The sequence below is a fragment of the Mycteria americana genome, chromosome 9 (genome assembly GCF_035582795.1).
Source record: "Mycteria americana isolate JAX WOST 10 ecotype Jacksonville Zoo and Gardens chromosome 9, USCA_MyAme_1.0, whole genome shotgun sequence".
Classification (NCBI taxonomy): Eukaryota; Metazoa; Chordata; class Aves; order Ciconiiformes; family Ciconiidae; genus Mycteria; species Mycteria americana.
In genome coordinates, this window is record NC_134373.1 from 3,769,358 (window position 1) to 3,789,841 (window position 20,484).

At 45.0% G+C, this 20,484-nt stretch overlaps 1 protein-coding gene across 4 annotated transcripts in view; it reads left to right on the top strand.

Moving 5' to 3' along the window:
- Window positions 1-333: 333 nt before the first annotated feature.
- Window positions 334-20,484, top strand: part of FN1 (fibronectin 1) — a 54,784-nt gene continuing 34,633 nt past the window's right edge. For 2 of the 4 annotated variants that reach the window (XM_075511269.1, XM_075511271.1), the window contains exons 1-14: window positions 334-590; window positions 973-1,101; window positions 2,578-2,715; window positions 4,506-4,637; window positions 4,765-4,902; window positions 7,447-7,605; window positions 9,023-9,223; window positions 9,713-9,892; window positions 11,387-11,563; window positions 12,497-12,649; window positions 14,572-14,700; window positions 16,325-16,468; window positions 18,931-19,052; window positions 20,276-20,453. In XM_075511269.1, coding sequence (XP_075367384.1) covers window positions 434-590; window positions 973-1,101; window positions 2,578-2,715; window positions 4,506-4,637; window positions 4,765-4,902; window positions 7,447-7,605; window positions 9,023-9,223; window positions 9,713-9,892; window positions 11,387-11,563; window positions 12,497-12,649; window positions 14,572-14,700; window positions 16,325-16,468; window positions 18,931-19,052; window positions 20,276-20,453 — 2,137 coding nt within the window. In that variant the 5' untranslated portion in view covers window positions 334-433. The remainder of the gene's footprint in view (window positions 591-972; window positions 1,102-2,577; window positions 2,716-4,505; window positions 4,638-4,764; window positions 4,903-7,446; window positions 7,606-9,022; window positions 9,224-9,712; window positions 9,893-11,386; window positions 11,564-12,496; window positions 12,650-14,571; window positions 14,701-16,324; window positions 16,469-18,930; window positions 19,053-20,275; window positions 20,454-20,484) is intronic. The other 2 variants (XM_075511268.1, XM_075511270.1) reach the window with 1 other exon arrangement.

Genomic DNA, 20,484 nt, shown 5'->3' on the forward strand with positions numbered 1-20,484 from the left:
CCAAATGTTCCACAAAATGGCACGACTGCCTTCCAGCCCGCTCTCCTTGCGGGGCCGGGCCGCTCACCCCGGCCGGGCTCCCCGCGCTGCCCACCGTTCGCAGCCCCCGCCCCGCCCGGCTCGGCTCGGCTCAGCTCGCTCGGCTCGGCCCTTTGTGGCGGCCGGGCCGGGCCGGCTGCGCTCGGCGGGGCGGCGGCGGCCCCCACCCGGCCCCCGGCGGCGCCGAGGCCAATGGGCGCCGGGGCGGCGGCGGCCGCCCCCTCCCCGCGCCGCCCGCCCTATATAGCGCCCGGGCGGCGCCGCTGTCCCGTCTGTCGGGCTGCTTGCGAGCGGCCGTGCCGTGCCGTGCCGTGCCGTGCCGTGCCGTGCCGTGCCGTGCCGTGCCGTGCCGTGCCGTGCCGTGCCGTGCCGTGCCGTGCCGTGCCGTGCCAGGATGCCGGGCCGCGCCGTGTGGCGGCTGGCGCTGCTCGCCCTCTGCCTGGGGGCTGCAGCGGCGGGGGGTGGCGGACAGCGCCGCGGAGGCGGCGGCAAGAGCCGGCGGCAGGCGCAGACCACCTCGGTACCTCAGGGCACCCCCGCGCAGGGCAAGCGTGAGTACCGCGCCGGGATGGGGTCCCGCGGGCAGGGCAGGGCAGGGCGGAGGGCTCGGCCCGGCCCCTCCGCAGCGCGGGCGGGACGCGAGCGGTGCCCGAGCCCCTGGAGCGCGGCGGGAGCCGGAGCCCCGGCCCCGCTGAGTGACCCCTCCGGGTGGCTGCTTCTCTCCCTCGGGCTCCGCAGCTCGGCCCTTTGCTGGCCCTCGGGCTCGGCGGGACCCGCACACGTGCGAGGCGGCGGCACGGCAGCCGGTGCCCGCTGCAGGCACGGTTTGCCTGTGCCGTGCCCCTTCCCTCCCTGCCTCTGCCCTCGGTAACTCCAAACTTTTCTCTCTCTTCCCCCTCTGCTTCCTCCCTCCTCCTCCTCTCTCCCCCCCAGAGACCTGCTTTGACAATGGAAATTACTATCAGATAAACGAGCAGTGGGAGCGCATTTACCTGGGAAACACGCTGGTCTGTACCTGCTATGGTGGAAGCAGAGGGTTTAACTGCGAAAGCAAGCCTGAACGTAAGTTGGTGGTCTTAATTTTGTCTGCATCAAGACCCCAGAATGGTTTTTGATGCCGAGTAACCTAAGCCGTGTAGCGAGTTATAACTGGCAGACCGGGTTTTCTCAGCTGAAGTTTGGTACTCAGGGTCAGTAACGGATCTACACTCAATTACATTGAAGATCTGGCTTGGGATTTTAAGAAATGCTTTTCATTAGCGATGGGCCTGCCACCAGAACCCTGAGCCAAACATCACTCATCTCTCTGGAGGATTGGATCTAAACGTTAATTTTGGAGCCAACCTCTTCTTTATAATGAACTGAACTGACTCCTGGACTCGCACGGGGAAGTTCAAATCTGGAGTCACTTTGCAGCTCTGGCTCTGTGCTGTTTGATTGCTTCACCCCAACTTTTCATAGCTGTGCAGTGTCGTCAGCTTGTTTAAAAATATTTCAACTTACAACTTTCCACAGCCCCCCAGCCGTGCTGTGAGCTTTCTATAATTGAGTGTAAAATGAGATTGTTTAGTCTTCTGCAGAAAAAGTTTAGGTGACAGAAAGAACTTTAAATGCAACGTCTGCTGGAAGATGTGTCTCTCTGGGATACAATGTAGTTTAGATAATCAGGCGTGATCTATCTGTATTTATTGGTCTGAAGCCACTGGTTTGCCATATGCCTTTATGTTGCTCTGGAGATATAAGAGAGGAAAAACTGGTTCCTGTCTGACAGCGTTCATGTAAGACAGATGGGAGCGTCCCAGCAATCTGGTTTGCAAGGCTTGTGTGCTGCCTGCCTCACGGCTAGAGTATTTTAAGGAGTACTCAGTCCCCTTACTCCTCCATAAAAGAGGGTTTAATCTAGCTTTCCTTCCCCTGCAGGGATTCCCAAGTTTTACAGTTTCGCAATCCAACACCAAGTTTCCCTTATGGCACAGTTAACTTTATCTGTCCAGCAGTGAAGAAGGTTGTTCTGTTGCGGATCTCAATTCTGGTGGCAGCACTGACAACCATTCTGTAATCACTTGCTCATGCACGAGTGTGAACAATTCAAAAAGTAGTGCTGTTGACTTTGGTGGGACTGCTGTCGAATTTGGGATTAATATACTTAATTTTTTTGCTGGCTCAGAATGAGGAGGATTAGCATGACAAAGCACACAGCTTCTAGGGGATGTTTGCTCCCTCCTGTCTTCTGTACTGTTGCACTTCAAACAACTGGGATCCATCCTTTCAAGGCATGCATGTCCACATGCCATGCTCCACTTCAGGCTCACTGCTGGAGGGAAGGCGAGGTTATTCAGCATCATGGGGACCTTGAGGGGGGTGAATTTCACCCAACTTCCTCTCTGCTGTTCCATCCCAGGAAGGAAGAGGAGACTGATACGCATTTTTCCCCAGAAATAAAGAGCATCCATGTGAGGAAGCGAGGAATGTGTGTTTCTCTTGACTGTACATGTTACTGGCATAGTTACATGATAGCTGATTTTTCTCCCCTTGTAGCTGAAGAGACTTGCTTTGATAAATACACTGGATCCACTTACCGAGTAGGAGAGACATACGAGCGCCCCAAGGACTCCATGATCTGGGACTGTACTTGCATTGGAGCTGGACGTGGGAGAATCAGCTGCACCATTGCCAGTATGTAACTAAGAGCCTATTACTACAGCTATTGTTCCTTAGTGTCATATTTTCCAGAGCAACTTACACAATATTCCCAATGCCCATTAGCTAGAGTTGGGGGTGTTAATCCAAAGCCCGTTAAAATCTTGGAATTGAAGGTCCTTGCCCCATGTATGTGCATTTGCACGACCAAATTCCTCTTTTCTTTAAGAGCTAAAGTGCTATGTGTAAAAACATAGGCCAAAAATTTCTGTTAGTGTCCTACCATACAGGTTAGTACATTTACTGTATACAAGAGTGTGTTACACCTTCACAGGTGCATTTATGAAAGTTGTTTTTTGACTGGAAAAAAGAGTGAGGGTCTGCTCTGCAGCTGGTGAGTCAGAATAACACCATCAGCATTAATGGGACTACTATGAATATTTACTGCCTGTGAGCCAGTCCCTCTGGCCTTCAGAAATGTCATGCTGACACTAATCCCTGAGAGGACTGGGATTTGATATCCAGACACCAACTGAATGTGTTTCTGCAACTCCTTTTTCACCAGCCTGCCCCACAATTTCCTCTTGTTCCTTGCTCTCTTCCCTTGGTCCTTTCTCCCCACCTTTCCCTTTCACGTCTCTGTGTCAGTCTGGAAATCCTTTCCTTATTGAGTCACTGAATTGTTCACAATTTCCCTTCAGTTCATAATCTGTGAGCACAGATGAAGATCACTGTGTGTCAGGACTTTTAGACTGAGATTTCAAAGTCCCTGAGGCACCTTTTGAGAAAAGTCTTGTTCTTAAAAGTATCCAAGTTCTTAAGACACACATGCTGATGCCAGTAGCATTGCCACAGAGGACTCGGAAGCCAGCTGTCATTATAGCATGGAAAAAGAAATGCATTGAATCTAACAAGTAGAGCTGAAGCCCTTCTGAATTTAATGGCATTTTATTGGGCAGGGATGATAAGTATTGTAAGAAAAGAAAGAGTCAGTAAGGAAATTGCAAACATAAGAGCAGTCTCACTTCCTCGTCATCAGCCTGGTTTAGAGCTCACTGGAGAGTCTCATTGACTGCAACTGGCTTTGAATCAATCTTCATAACTCTTAGATTTCTTGCTTCCATAAATGAGCCAACAAAACATTTTAGTGGCTCCTAATAAATGACCAGATGTGTGTTTCTCCTCTCTTCCTTGGAAGAAGACCCTGTGTTTGCCAACTGCCCTTCACCATGTTTCCCTCCCTGAGCCTGGGCCAAGTGGTGGGTCTGGCCTGCCTCAGGGCTGTGGGGCACTGGCGGGCTGGGAATTCCAAACCCAAGAGGACTGATGTCCCACCAGGGTGTCACACCAAGCACCTCCTTATTCTCCACATGCTGGCCTGGCCACCATGTCCCTCATGCTATATAGGGATGGCCAGGGAGAGGCCCAAGCAGCGCCACCTCAGAACAAGATGGAGGCAAACCCTGCCTCACCAGCCCTCAGGCTGTGAGCAGGGCCTGAGGGAGAAACAACATGTCCTCAGGCCCCAGTGTTCCCCTCTCACTGGCCAGGTCTCAGCTGTGGTTTGAAACCCGGAGGGGGTTAGCTGAGTAGATAGGACGGCCTGGGAGGCTCAGAAAACAGCAGGTACCAATGGAAAATGGCAGGTGCCATTTTGCAGGCTGGAAGAGGAGGTGACCATGGCCTCCCCCACTCCTTCTCCTCACTGCCCCCCATCTCCACCCTCACTGACCCCCTTTGCCCCTGGCCGGGTGGCCCTTACCTTGTCCCCACGATGCTGTCCCCGGCGTGGTCCCTCACCTCAGCTCCCCTCTCTCCCGCTGCAGATCGCTGCCATGAGGGTGGCCAGTCCTACAAGATTGGTGATACCTGGCGCCGGCCCCACGAGACTGGTGGCTACATGCTGGAGTGCGTGTGCCTGGGCAACGGGAAGGGCGAGTGGACCTGCAAGCCCGTGGGTAGGTGGCAGCTCCCTTCTTCTCCCCAGGCTCTATCAGGGTGTATGGCCTCTTCCTCCTTGTCTTCCCTGAGGCGTCTCCGTGTGGGATAGCCCTGCGCAGACTCTTATCCCCTTCTCTCTCACAGCTGAGCGATGCTACGACAACACGGCCGGGACATCCTACGTGGTCGGCGAGACCTGGGAGAAGCCCTACCAGGGCTGGATGATGGTGGACTGCACCTGCCTGGGGGAGGGCAGCGGCCGCATCACCTGCACCTCCAGAAGTAAGTGCTGGCCTGGCACCCGCCGGCTGCTCCATTGTATTTATCTTACTTATTTTTCAAATCTGTCTTGCGTCAAAAAGAAAAGGTATTTCTTTTTCTGCCCTGTTGCAAGCGACAGTAGTTTTAGAGGGATGGCCGTCGCCTGAGAAGGGGTGGGAAACAGACCCCTCTGAGGTGAGAGGGGAACATTTGTGTGTCCCGGTTGCCATTTGCAATCTGGGGACATGTGGGAGAGCTGGTGATCTGTGCTGGTGACAGAATGGCTGGATTATTTGGGGTTTTAACCTGCTTTAGAGAAAAAGGTTTAAGAAATCCACAGGCCAGCTGAGTCACAGTCGTGCATCCCTCAGGAAGTCAGGGGAATTGCTTGGTCTGCAAAATGGTGGAGAGTTTGGCCTAATATCTCCGTTCCTGTTTTTTTAAAGTAGCCTCCTGAGGGAGAATTAGGTGCTTTTAAAGAGAAATAGTTACCTGCTCCAACAGCAGGATCTGCCAGGTTAAAATGTCTTCTTACTTTTTCTCTTCATTACTGTTTAATATATGTTAGCTAAAACAGGGTTTGTTTTGTCTGCTCTCCCATCTCGCTTGTTAGTTTTTCCCACCATTTTGTCTTCAGCGTAATCCTGCTTCACCAGTGCAGGTGACTTTTTTAGTTTTTAAGTCATTGAAGGACATTACTGTAAATATCCCATTTTATTTGTATTTGCAAAGCAAACAGGGCTTTTAAAATCCAAAATCTCGCTTGTTTGTCTACCTTCTGCTCCAGTTTCGTTAGGAGCAAGCTCTATTGTGGAGCTATCACAGTTTACACCAGTTGCCTCAAGAAAATTTAACTTTGTACCTTACACCTTTGTTATGCAAGGTTTGAGAAACTCTTCTCTAGCCTTTAAATTGCCTCATGTTCAGTTGCCTCAGGGCACACAGATAATGGCTTTCTGCTGATACAAACAGCAGACCTGTAAACAACTAAAACACTAAGGAGGGTTGCGATTAAAACTGAAGATCTAGAGAGACCTGGTCAAAAAATAAGCTGTAAAAATCAAACCAGCCTTGACAATATTAAATCTGTTAAAAGCACATGGGGAAAAATCATTAACTGCCAAATAGGAATGACTAAAACAGAATGTGTTGTTTGTGAATTTTGGAGGAGTTGTTACTAATAAAAATGATTTGGCAGTATCTTTCCTCCCATAACTCAGGTCTGCGTTGTTGTATTGTAGGGGAAATTGCAATAAAATGTTCATTTTTCATTTTGTTTTTCAAATGTAGTCAAACAGAGAAATTGAAATTTATTTATGTAAAACAGAGAAATTGAAATTTATTTATGTAAAACAATAGCTGTAGCCCACAAAGTAGGCCAGCGTTTTCCAGAATCACAGCTGATTTCTTGGGGAACATTTCAGCTTTTCATTGTCTAACTTGAGAAACTGAGTGTCCATAAGACAGATTTTTTTCACATTTGCCAAATTACATTATGAATACTTCACCAATTTACCACTCTTCTGGCAAATACTCAGTTTTTGGTCATTGTAACTACTGTGAATTAGTAATATGTTTTCCACATTCATATTCTATCCCGTGTGCTCTTTCAGTGGCAATCTGGCATGATGCACATGTCCTTCCACAGTTCTTCATAAATCCATGTTCATTGATCCGTGATTGTATTTGAGCCACTGTATCAAGTTGCCTTTGAATAAGAAGGTAAAATGTTGTAATGGAAGAAGAACTAGTTAATCCATGTGGATCTGGCATCCAGACAAAAGTAGTTTTTTATGCTGTCCTTTGAACCCATTTACTCAATTCATCGGGGCTGTGGGTTATTAAAGACAACAGGGAGATTTAGAAAGTCTAATGTTCCTGGTATGACATGAGTAGCTTATATTAACTTTACTGGAGCTTCATGCACACTTCTTTTGGAAGAAATGGAATTTAACATATTGCCCTCACACAGGTTTTAGTTTCTTCCAGCTGAAGTAGAGCACCGAACTTGAACTGTGCCCTGTGTATAGTATGAAATGACGCAGCTACAAAGACTTCTGCTTTAAAAAAAAAACAACAAACAAAAAACAAACCAAAAAACCCCAGACAAACAAAAAAAAGGACATTAAAACAAGTTTAAGCTTTAAAGGTGTATGATAGACAGAATGGGCTTAAAATAGCTTTAAAAGTAACTAGCAGGAATGTTTTCAGTCCAGAATGTGCTTTTTCACATTGATTTTGAACATAGCTTACCATGTTCACACTGGGAGTGTTATGATGCTAATTTTGACAATGGCTACAAAGTGAAATCGCAGTTCTGGAAATAAATGGGAATTTTCCCTTAGACTAAGGCATCAGGATTTTCAGATGCTCTCAGTCTATGCAGTTTAATGCAGGCTTTAGAGCATACAGGACTTGTAATAGTGGGCTGCAGAAAATGAGGTGGGCTCTCAATAAAGGCTTTAAACTATCCCCTTGTTTGATAGTGTTGGTGGTTCAGTACTGTAAATTGCACGGTGAAGCTGTCCAATGCAGAAATAACTAACAGTCATGTTCCTTATACAGACAGGTGCAATGACCATGACACCAAGACTTCCTACAGAATTGGAGACACCTGGAGCAAGAAGGATAACCGTGGAAACTTGCTTCAGTGCATCTGTACCGGTAATGGCAGAGGTGAATGGAAATGCGAAAGACACACATCCCTGCATACGACTAGCACTGGTAAGTGGGACATCATAGTGTGTAAGGGAAGGGAAGGGTCAAGGAATGGCCCATTTTGAATGGTTAGCGCTTGGTGCTGAATTGTGCCATCCTAATTTAGGCATCTAGGGGTCTTGCCAGGGAAAGATCGTCAACAAAGAGGGTCAGAGTTCAGGAGATGCTCCTTGTCCGTGCATGTGTAGATAAGGTTAATTTATACCTTGTTTCCGTGCAGAAATGAGGCTTGCCTATACAGATGTGATTGCCTGCACAATCACAGTGCAGTAAATCACATCTAGAGCCGTGCATTCACAGGAACTATCTACTAGCTTTGTCTTGGAAGCATGGCACTTCACATTAGTATTTGAACTTTATGTATTCGCCTTAGGGTAACTTTGTTGAAATGTCCTTAATTTAAACTCCACTGAGACCATCTGGTTTCTTTGACAAGATAAATACAACTACTAATGGCTGAGCTTTAAAAACTAGAAATGTCAAGGAATGTATACGATGCTATTTAATACATGTGCATTAGATAGTTTGTAATTTTGGTATGAAATATTACCTAGTTTATAGGTAGCATATATTTTTTTGCCCAAGGTTTGTTAAAGTCTTTAGCTTCTAAATTCTTTTTTGCCATTTCAAGGATCTATGTTTCCTTTTGGTGAATGCAAAGTAAAACTTCTCTGTTTTCCTGCAGTACCTACACTAAATTTTTCTTGGTAAATGACCTTTAACTGTTCGGTACCAGCAGGTTAATTTCAAACTCTCAGAAGATCTAAACTTCAAAATGCACATAGCTTCAAAGGTGCCAGTATTTTTCCCTGGCAGTATTTCCCTTATTTCAGCAGAGCTGAATTTGTGGATATTCCTGTGGGAATCATCAGCAAAAATTTCTGTAATGTACACAACAAGCCTCTTTGTCTTTCAATTTTATTCCAAATGATAATGGACCAAACCCTTTGATTCAAAGTTTAAAAATTCCAGAGTAAATGAATACATTTGTATTTTATTTTTCTTTTCTGAAAAATTCAGAATTAATCCTTTTTGCCTTATCTCCTTACTTCCTTGGTGGGTTTTTATTGTCTTGTCACTGGTCTTGACTTTTCTATTCTAGATTTCCTTCAGCTAAAAATTTTTTTTCCCAAAAAATTGTTATTAAACAACTCCTGTGAAAAGCAGTTGACACTTTTAATCCTTTCTAAAGCCACTCTAGAGTGGTAGAAACCAGAGGCTATCGTTAGCAGAACTGGGAGTTGTTCGTTTAATTTTGAAGTTTGCTAAGTGGAATAATTAAAATACGTCTAGGGAAGCTAAGAGAGTCGTGCCTTTGATCTAGTGGAGTGCCTAAGGTTTTATTATCTCATCATTTAATTGAAGCATTCTGTTCTTTAGCTTTGCATGTAACATCTCACTTCTCTCCTGTGTTCTGGTGCAGGATCTGGCTCTCCTAGCTTCACGAATGTGCAGACTGCGTTGTACCAGCCCCAGCCTCAGCAGCCCCAGCCTCAGCCATATGGCCAGTGCATAACTGATAACGGAGTGGTGTACTCTGTGGGTATGCAGTGGCTCAAGACACAGGGCAGCCAGCAAATGCTTTGTACCTGCCTGGGCAATGGAGTCAGCTGCCAGGAAATAGGTATGAGTTTGTGTTAGCGCCTGTTCAGTCCAGTGAAGTCTTTGGCAATGCCCTGCAGTTTAATTTTGAAGTAGAATCCTTTTGTGTGTGTGTGTCTTAGAAATGTCTTCTGAAGAAGGCATATTGGAGGAAAGGTGCAAGGGGTGAAGAAATAGTTGTTTTGGTTATTTGAAGTCTGGTTCCGTAGGGCAGAAACATTTCCCAGTGAGTTATATATAACCTGCTGAGGGAAAACAGCCCCTGGGGAGCAGCATTAATAACTTTATTCAAACCGAGCTGCAATAATATACGTTTGGAAAAGAATGTAACAGAATGACATGGCTGCAGGGCTGTGGTCTGTTGGTGTGTATTGGCCCAGGTCCATGGCAGTCAGTGTGGGTTCACATCAGCCAGTGCCTTGGTCCAGGGGCTCTATTGCTGGTTTAGAGCTCTAAGATTTGGGGGTTGCTTTAAGCCAGAGTCTAATGCTGTGATTTGCTTGTTTTAAAGCTGTGACCCAAACATATGGTGGCAATTCTGATGGAGAACCTTGTGTTCTGCCTTTCACCTACGATGGGAGGACTTTCTATTCCTGCACCACTGAAGGCCGCACAGATGGGCACCTCTGGTGCAGCACCACTTCCAACTTTGAGCAGGACAGGAGATACTCCTTCTGTACCGAACGGAACGGTAAGTTCTTCTCAGAGGATCTTCACATGCACATGGCCCTCATGCACAGATGGAGGAAGGAGCAAGGAACAAGGAACATAGGGACAGGCTGCCTGAACAGTTCCGGTAGTCTGGAGGGACTCTAGGCACGTCTCAACAGCAAGCGGGTCTGTGAATGGAGGGCTGCCTGGAGTCAGGGCACTTTTGTGATCTTGGCATCTTTGGAGAGTGCTCAGGGTGATACAGGTGTAGCCTTTGAGTCCTGTTCTCTCTCTGCTGAGCTGACCTTAGAACAGGAGTACCTTGTCAGGATAGAGCTTTGGCCCAAAGGATACTTAGACTTTGCCTTTGCTTGACTGAGTTGCTAGAGCAATGCCCATATTAGGCTGCGAAGAGGAGGATATCCATGGAGTACAGTTTGTGCAGTCCTCTGTCACTCCCTCATCCTGACTATCTAGCCAGGTTGCCATATATAGCAGTAATCTTAATGTGATTTGTGAAGACTGATCAAGAGCTGGGGCATGACTAATGCAGCAGCATTCCCTCTTGTCTGCGGATGGTCAGTGTTCTCTTCACAGCACAGATCTACCTGTGTGGTTGCACTTCCTGGAAAGCCCATCAGATGTCCATGGAACAGCATCCAGGCAGCTTCTCAGGGACCTGACCTTGGAGAGAATTTTTCACATTCCCACAGGAAAATACTTCTTAATCTGCGTAGATTTTTTTTTTCTTTACTCTGTTGTTTTTTCCTCAGTTGTTTTTTCTGATAAAAGTCAAGCCTTTCTCTGCAGTGTATACAATATTCCTTCTTGTATTAAAAAAACCCAAACAACCCAAAACAAAAAAACCCACTGTCCCCATCCACACACACATTCTTGTTTTAGTGAGGCTTCTTGTGATGTACTGTGGGTAATGAGAAATATTAATATAGAAAAGCCTCAACAAATGCCTCCTTGTTCTCCATTATTTGTAAAACAGAGTTGCTCAAGAGGTGAGTAGTTCAGGTAGATTACAGCCCTCTTTCCACTACTGCTTGCAAAACATGAAGCTTCCACCCTGCAGGGAGGTTTTGACTTGTCCTGTTGTACATAACTGAATTGTAACCCTTTCCTGAGGACTAAGGCTTTACTTTAAGCCAAAGGGCACAACTAGGTAATAGCCTCAGTGAAGTAATACAGGTATGCTGAGAACTGTGAGTTTATTTGATTCCCTGGGCCTTGCCACAAAGGGTCTACAACCAAACACAGTAAGCTTTGGTTTTCCCTGTTCCTCAGGAATTCCCATGGCTGGCCCCACAACTCCTTCCAAAGCAGTGTTTGAACTGAATTGACCTTGTGCAAGGCTTATGTTTCCACATCTGAAATAACTAAACCCAAGAAAAGAGGCCCATAGATAACATACAGGGTACACGTGGGGAAAAAATAGTGCTAGTGGTTTGTTTTTCAAGCTCTTCCCTGCATGCTAAGGGAGAGTGCAGGCTTGATTTGCATCTGTTTTCTTTTCACTTTTGTACAGTTTTGGTCCAGACACGTGGTGGCAATTCCAATGGTGCTCTGTGCCACTTCCCGTTCCTGTACAACAACCGCAACTACACTGACTGTACTTCTGAGGGACGGAGAGACAACATGAAGTGGTGTGGAACCACTGAGAACTATGACGCTGACCAGAAATTTGGTTTCTGCCCTATGGCTGGTAAGGCTGAGAACCATAAAGGGATTGTGGAATACCTATAAGTGCTTCTTTGAGCTGGAAAGCAAATAGCTGTCTGTTGTTGGTCAGTTATTGATGACTTCCAATGAGCTGCATCCCAGCCCAAAACGCTTTAAGGAATTTCTGAAGTTTTGTTTTGTCCTTTTTTCTGCACTGATCACCTCTAGCAGAGACTTAGGCAATGCCAGGAGAAGGCAATTTTTGTTACTCCTTTGCTACAAGCCAGTGGTAGGCACGCTTCTCAGCTGGTGCAAACTGGTGTAGATCCATTAGAGAGCATTGGACTGTAGCACTTTATAGCAAGTGAGGTTTTCATCTTGCATCTGCCAAAGCTTCTCCTTCATGGCTCATCACTTCCTCTTGCCCGATCTGCGGTTAGGAATAAGTCTGTGCTTGTAATACCAGTGTGTTACCCTGAAAATGGCAGTAATGTCAAAATCAATATTGTGGTCCATTCCTACAACCCAGGCATGTCTCCATGATGTCAGGAGGGGACACGTGGGAGGTAACGTTACTACCAATTCTTAAATGAAAGGCCTTTTGTAACTAATGGCAATGTAGCATCTGAGCCCTTAAACAGCTTCTGGAACACACGAGTCTTCAAATGGCTATGTTCATATAAAGGCATGTATGCAACAAGAACTGATTCTTTCACACAGCACCCCTTGGACATTGTACAGAAGCTATTTCTAGTAGCTTTCAAATGAAAATTAAAATGAATGAGCCCCTGCAAGGGATCTGCACTTAGAGAATGTCATCACTCAGCAAAAATGCTATTCGAAATTGAGTGGGTGCCTAAAGCTGCAGATGCAGAAACCACTACGCAGTGTGAAGGGACATTGCAAATGGTCTAAGCCCTCAAGACCTTGTTAATTCCAGCCACATAAAGTATCCTCTTGCTTTCTTCTCAACCAGCCCATGAAGAAATCTGCACAACCAACGATGGTGTCATGTACCGTGTTGGGGACCAGTGGGATAAACAACATGACATGGGCCATATGATGAGATGTACTTGTGTAGGAAATGGCCGTGGAGAATGGACTTGCATTGCCTATTCCCAGCTCAGAGGTACTGATTTTCATGTTGATATCCCCACTTTAGTCTAAGTGTTTGGGGGGTGGGAGAAATTGGTTTTCTTTTCCATCATTGTGAGTTCAAGCCCAGGTTCAAGAACTGTGTATTATCAAGCTTTTCTTTGGAGTAGAAAGGGAATCAGAGGGACTACATGAAGTTCCTGTCTTGTTTACATGCTGGAAAAGTACTATTTCAGCCTTTGCAGGCTAGCAAGCAGGGGCAAAACTTGATGAGCTTAATCAGGAGGTATCCCTACCTCCTTTTGTCCACATTTAGGATCAGCGCCACTGTGACTTTACACTGTAAGCTCAGCAGAGGCACCTCCCCCTCTCAAGAACAGACAAAACTCCAGACTAGTCTGAAGTTTGAATGCAGAGCTGTCCTGTTTTATTGTTCTGCAGTGAAATTTTCAATTCCTCTGTGCTGGATTAGCCCTTTGCTGGCTAATCTATATGAAAAGTTGGCAGGACAGCACTGAGATTACTTTTATTTATTTACTTATTTATAAGAGTAGTCCAAGTGGAGAAGTGCTTAAGCAATACCAAAAAAAGAAGACTTAAAAGCACAGACATTCGATCATCCTACAGCTAGCTCACAGCATTGGCTTCGTGTCTGGAAAAGGCAGGGGGTTGCTGTCAAGCAGCCAAGAAAGGACTCTTAACACCACTGCTGAAATGGGATATAATTTATAGGGAAAGGCTCACTCAAGGGCTTTGGGAGGGATTTTTTTATGCATTTACTTCAGAACAGTGAGAAATGCACTGCTAAAAATTCTGGTCTGTGAAACGCCTTTTTCCACATACACAGCTAGTTCTCTGCAGTTTCATTCTGGAGTTAAAGTGGTCTTTCTTGATGAGGGGGGTTAGAGATACTTTGCTTTTTCAAAAGGCAAAGGTTATCTAAGTAGAGCTGTTTAAACATAGCAGCCAGAGAAGGTCCTTAGCACCCATGGGAGGGTCTGAGCACTGCTTGGTTTATCCTGATGCCATGCCCATGGTGTGGGAAAGTATGATGGGGAATGAAGGCCTGGGATTAACTGAGTCACTTCCCCAAGGACAGATGGTCTGTGATTGACTCTGGAACTGAACTTGGGTCTCTTGGGTCCCAGTTAACAAAACAACATGCTTCTGGGGTGGTTTTCTTGTTTGTTTCGTCTTTCTGCTCCTCGCTGTGATTAGACTGACGTGAGGAATTCTGGGCCAGATCACAGATTGACATGTCGCCATTGAACCTAATAGACTGATAGCATTGTACTTAAGCATGGGATCTGGTTACTATGTGTTGAGAGAATAGTAGATTAGTAGGTACCAGTAGCATCTTGGGTGTGTAATAGCTTTGCTCCTGTCTTCACATTACTACAAAGTGTAGCAGAGATACCTGGCAGAATAACATCATGAGGATGTTTGTACAGAATAACATCATGAGGATGTTTGTACCTCTTTGTGGTATCTTTATGAATTTGGATTAGCCCTTTTCTCCTTGCATAGTTCTAGTGATTTCAGACAGTGCTCACCGAGGTATTCCAGTCTAGATCTTCCTAAGAGGAGGTAGTGAGAGAATCAGTGTGCTATTTTAGATTTTCTTTCACATGTTTAATATGTCACAAGGAAGAACCAGGCAGTTCTCTAGTTTGAGTAATGCATAGTACTTTGGACTGTGTCCTACAGACCTCTTTTCTGCAAGTGTTGCTTATTTACACACTGCTGATAAATGAGCTCGGGAGCAGCGGTACGTATGCAGCACTAACCTGTGATGGTCACAGATATCAGGAGGGCTCCCTTTTGCATGAATGGAGCTTGTCATGGTCAGTCCCTGTAAGCTGATCAAGAGGAGGGAACAATGTGCCAAGCAGAGGGATTTTGTCTTAACGCTTAGAGCTATTGCTGACAAAAGTGTTTCTGCTCTTTCTCAAACAGACCAGTGCATTGTGGATGGTATCACCTATGATGTGAACCAGACCTTCCACAAGCGTCACGATGAGGGGCACATGCTGAACTGCACATGCTTTGGCCAGGGCCGGGGGAGATGGAAATGCGATCCTGTTGGTAAGTCACCAGCTGTTCCTGCTTGCTAAACACAGACTGTGGCTGTGTAGGAACTGGTTACGGTATGGTGAAACTGGTGTGTGAATTTGGACCCAGTGTTTGCCCACTTTCTGCCTCGAATTGCACAACTGCAAAAGTAGAAGTAACACTGGATTTGCTGGAGGGTAAGTGAAAGGGGATTCCTCGTTTTAAGGAGATAAGCTTGGGTTATCAGACATGCCACAGAAGAAGCTGATGATGATGCAGTAGTAATGGATTGTGGCAACATACCTCTTAAAATGTAGCAGGTTGTGGTAACCGGGCATGTTAGCCCCAGGCTGCAGTGATTTGGCTGAATTTGGGTACCTGAGCTGTCAGCCTAGCAAGCAGGGCACTCGGACTGAACGCTGATAATATGCAGCTAGGTACTGATGGTAGGATCAGTTTTCTTTCCTTTCTCTGTCCTAAAATCTTTAGGTCTTCTCATTGAACTGAGAAAGGAGCACCAAGTGTATATTAACTTACCTTGGACTAAATTGATTTTTTTTGGCTGCCCTTTGTTCTGGCAAAGAGAGAAAGCTCAGGATGAGAATATGTGTTAATAGCACTCTGGAGGTTAGCTAAAACCACCATGCTTCTCTTCAGGAATGAGGAGGTTTCATCTCTTCTGCCTCCCCCCCTTCCCTAGTGAACCTTGATTGGAAGATAAGACCTGGCTGTTTGGTTTGCAATTACTAAATCCAAGAGAACTTCGAACTATTGCCAAGAAAATCTATTAGAAAGTAGTAGTGGTTAAGTTCTGCTTTATTTACAGTAATATCTGTACAGGTTTACTGGAGGAACTTGGATTGTAAAGCTCCTGAAAATTACTGCTTTGAAAGAAGGGGAGGGGGGATGATTTCAGCTATCTGTAAAGGTGCAGTCGGTTTAATGTTGTTGGCTCTCTCTAAACAAGGCTCCTGTTTATCCAAGCAAGCGTAATGCTAGTTCTCACTGAAAATTTCCATTGAGCCAGAAACACAGGCAGAGGTCAGACTAGAAGGTGTACTGAAGCACTGGTACTGTGTTGTATTTACACTAGCTAAGCTCATTTCAGGATTTCATCTGTCCTCCTTTGGTTTATACAATGGTAAATCTGGAAAGACTGCTGAAAATTAATGGGTCACTTTGGACTTATAAAGTATAACTGAATTCTGCTGAAGCCAGTAGGAATTTTGCCATTGATTCCTTGAAAGCAGCATGGTGTAGCTTTGGATGAGAGACGAACTTAGTTGACTGGAGCAGAATTGGGCCCCACAATAGATAGTTCAAAATAAATCCTTTCTTGAAGGAACACCCCATTGACTTCCCTGGGAAGCTTGCCAGGTGGACGGCCTGTAGTTAACAGTATCTTAAGAAGTGCATCAAGCTGAATTAGCCCCCTACTATCTAACTTAACACACGCAGTGATATATCAAGAACCTTGATCTGGGATTCAATTTCTGTTGCCACTTTCTCTTTATGTAACTATATTTGCAAACAAACGTTGATGTTACATTTCTTTGTGTAAAAGTCTCTTATGACTGACGACTTCTGTGCTCAGCATAGATTTTTCACTACAGATTCAGTAGCATGCAGTGGTTAACTCTCTCTTTTGTGCCTTTAGATCAGTGCCAGGATTCGGAAACCCGTACCTTTTACCAAATAGGAGATTCATGGGAGAAGTATGTCCATGGTGTCAGATACCAGTGCTATTGCTATGGTCATGGTATTGGAGAATGGCATTGCCAGCCTCTGCAGACCTATCCTGGTAAGAAACACAACAGATCACTAACTCATCTGCTGAGTAAGACATGAGGAAAGCAATCTTTCCACCCGTCACCTGTTCAGATTTCTGTACATTATTCCTTTTGGTTTCCTTTTTAAACAGAACCATTCCTCCCCCCCTGCTGCCTTGGCAGACACAACCTGGTGTCATGATTATAAAGAGAGGGCCAGGCTGTTAACAGCTATTCCTGAGGCCAGGGTTAGTTTAGAGAATGACTATCAGTTCACACAACAACTTGGGTTTACATTGCCTCTTGGTATTTAGCGATATCACACCTGCAACCTTCAGTTTCTATTGCTTAAAACTCTTACATGTGTAGTCTTTCCTCTTCCACTCACTACAGAAGCAAAATCCACCATGGAATGCAGCATTTTTTCCTGATCAGTGCCCTGAAGAAATTAAATATTTGAACTTGTGTTTGCTCAGTCAGTTCCAGGAAAAATTTATAGGGACAGGCAATGCCTGTTTGTTGGCTTGTTCTGTTTCAGTTCCCTGAACAGAAAATGATATGGGGAACAACTCTACTTTCCTGTTTAAGGTTGCAACTACCACTGTCTTAATCTGAATAAGATGAAATATTAAGGCTGTGTTGTGGCTTCCCTGTTAGAAGGAGAAGACTATGCTCAAGTCATTGGTTCCCCAACCCACCTCTGAGCATAGATGTGGAGGAACTGGGTAAAGATTGGATGTAGCAGCTTCAAAGCTGAGTTGATTCTCTGCTTTTCTATTAAGATAGGTTAAGAAGCATCTGTCCACTTAGTAGCTGCAATGTATTTATACCCTAAGTGCCCTGCAAGGTAAGAGAAAGGGAATGTGAGGCTCATTCGGAAAGAAAAGAGAGAAAGGGAATGTGAGGCTCATTCGGAAAGAAGGTTTTAATATAGATGACCCTGCCGTAGAAGGGGACTAGCCCCTCTGAAGTCTGTTGCAACTAAATACTTCACATAAATAAGGTGAGTACCTCTTCTCTGTGACTTGCTTCACGCACATCGTACAGAAGGTCTTTGCAACAGCACCCTATTGAACCTGACCTATACGCAGCAGTGTTGTCGATGAACTGACCGCGTTTCTATCCATGACCATACAGCTAGTGAGCCAGAGACAAGGGAATAGGATACTTGGCAGGCAGAACTAGGGACTACCTTTCTTTGGGGCAGTGAACAAAGGAGGGCAAGAATAGGAAGCAGGCCTTCTTTGGGCATTTTTTTCCCCTGAGTTTCTTACCAGGGCTTGCTGAGCTTCATTGACTCCTGTCAGACCGCTTAAACAAACATCTCCCTGAGCTATGTGAAATATGCATGCCTCCAGACTGGAGACCAGGGCTTTGGGCTTCTTTAGACACAAGAGTGACTGCAAATGTGTAAATAAACCAAATCTAATGTTTCTGAATGTAGGTTTGGGGTTAGGTGAGCTTTGAAATTTTCTGCCTGTGCGCACAGGTTTGTTTGCCTGGAAGTCCCGTTAAATATGGAGCAGGTATATATGTTACACAGTTGTCCAAATAAATGATAATTAGAAATGTTGGGAGTGCAGGGAGGGTGAAGGTATTTAATGGCTAAAACAAGACACTTTCCTGCAGATTCCAGGCTGCTCTTTGCTGGGATTTTCTGAGAACCAACACGAGCACAGCGCTGCTGAGTGTTCAGTGAAACCTCCCCAGCAGGGCTGGGAAGGACTGAAAGGAGAACCACGGGATCATAAAACCTTCCCCTCTCTATTAGAGGGCTTTGTGGAGAAAATATGCCTGAGCCTGATCTAGCTAAATGCAATTGGTAGTCTTAAGCATTAGAGCACTGCTGAACTTGTATTTTCATGAGTTTATGGGCCTGATTTGTCTCAAGACTTCCACCAGCTCTTCTGGTGTGGTTTGTGTGCAGAAGACATGCCTCACTGCCTGCAGAGCGCTCCACAGAGTCATGAAAATTCAGTGCTTCAAATCAACTGATGAAGAAATTTAGTAAAATAGTAAAAGATTAGTGTCTTTTTGTAGGGTGTATTCAATGTTGGATCAGGAATTTGCCCTCACCACGCTGCAAGATCAGACCTGGATTGGGCAGACATTTCTCATCTGTTTCCCTGCTCCCAGTGCAGCAGATATTAAAATTGATGAAAGCAGCCTGTTGCTGAGAAGCTGCCTCTCTTTGAACAATATAACTTTGCTTTGCAGACTTTTTCTATACTAGACTGCTCCAGTTTTCTATTTCATTGATAACTCACAGGAAATTAACCCAATCGGCACGGGTTAACTCCCTCACAGAATACATTATAATTCATCAGTTTTCTAAGGAACAATGAAGCATTACAGATAGAAAGACAATATGACTTATTTGCTATGTATAGAAATGGTATTTGAGCCACACAACTTTCTTGCTTTTTGATGACTCCACAACAAAGGCAGAAGAAAAGCATCCCCAGTATGTAAAAAATGGCAATTCTTTTTTCAGGGTCAGCTGGGCCTGTTCAGGTGATCATCACAGAGAGTACAAATCAGCCAAACTCCCACCCCATCCAGTGGAACGCTCCTGAACGATCTCACATCACCAAGTACATTTTGCGCTGGAGGCCGGTGAGTGCCACATTCATCATCATTCGTTCATGAAAAATACTTTATTGGGCTTTTTCTGTGTCTGAAAGAAGTGGCTGACACAATTTCAGCAAACTTTAGTTGCTAATTCGGTGTCCTTGTCCTGTCGAGGTAAACAGTTACTCTGAGGATCAAAGACAACCAGTGCTGTATAAACACTTGATGTTTTCTTGCCCAAACTTTACTGGTCACTGTGTTCATGAAGTATCTTGTTACCAAAGCATTAACACAGTAAGCAGCCAAGTTTATATCCTTCCTCACTTTAAGTAATGTAAATCCTTGTGGAAGCTTCTTTATCCTAAGAAACATTGTTTAAGTACCATGTGCATATCCAGAGACAACTGGGGTAGATTTTATCCTATTAATGAGAAGGTAAAAATGAGTAGGATATGAAGATATAAACAGCTAGCATAGCATTAAATAAACAGTCATCTCCCATCTTCTATAAAGTCTCAACCAAAGCTGGTTAACCACTGCTTGTTGGCTCACTCGTATTTGAGGAATGATTCGTTTTAACCAATGTAGATGAGTTGTGTTACAGTTCCCCTGAGTACAGCTTCACAAAAGACCACTTAATGATTAAGAACATTAGTACCTCGATGCTGCCTGTTATTAAGAGAACAATAAAGGCCCTGATCCAAAGCCATTAAAGGCACTAAAGTCTTTTTACTGACTTCAGTGTATCTTGGATCAAGGCCTGAATGAAATGGACTTTAAAGCACTGGAGTACAAACCTCAGAGGATGGAGCATTATTTTAGAGCTTCCCATAGAGTTCAAATGCAGGGTAGAAGGGAAGAACTTTTCTTTATATTGTTTTCAGATGATGGCTTAGAGTGTTACTGTGAACAGCCTTCAAATATGCATTTGCCAGCCATTCCTTCATGCCTTAATGCATTTTTGATAAAGGAATGTGTTTAGTGTATATATTACAAGTAATGCTCCTTTTAAAGGAAAAAGTTCAAAGCTAGATTGTTTTTCAATTTATCCCAGTAAAACTTAATCACCCAAAATGTCATTAGCCCTGCTTCCTGGCTTACCTTTCTCATCTCCTTTGACTTCCCTCTGACTGTGCATTAGCCATTCGAGTCACACCTATGTTTGAATATCACAGTGCTTGGTAACCATGTAGCAGGTCAGGTCACTAGATACCTCTGCTTGCAGGCTAGGGAGTCTCTCACTGTTTGGGTGTCCTTTGTTCTTGCAGAAAAACTCTGGAAAGCAGTGGAAGGAAGCCACCATCCCCGGCTACCAGAACTCCTACACCATCTCAGGGCTGAAGCCTGGTGTGATATACGAAGGACAGCTCATCAGTGTTCAGCGGTATGGCCACAAAGAAGTCACCCGCTTTGATTTTACCACAACCAGCACCACAGCAGTGACAAGTAAGTTGAACAGCGGGGCATCCAAAAAAAC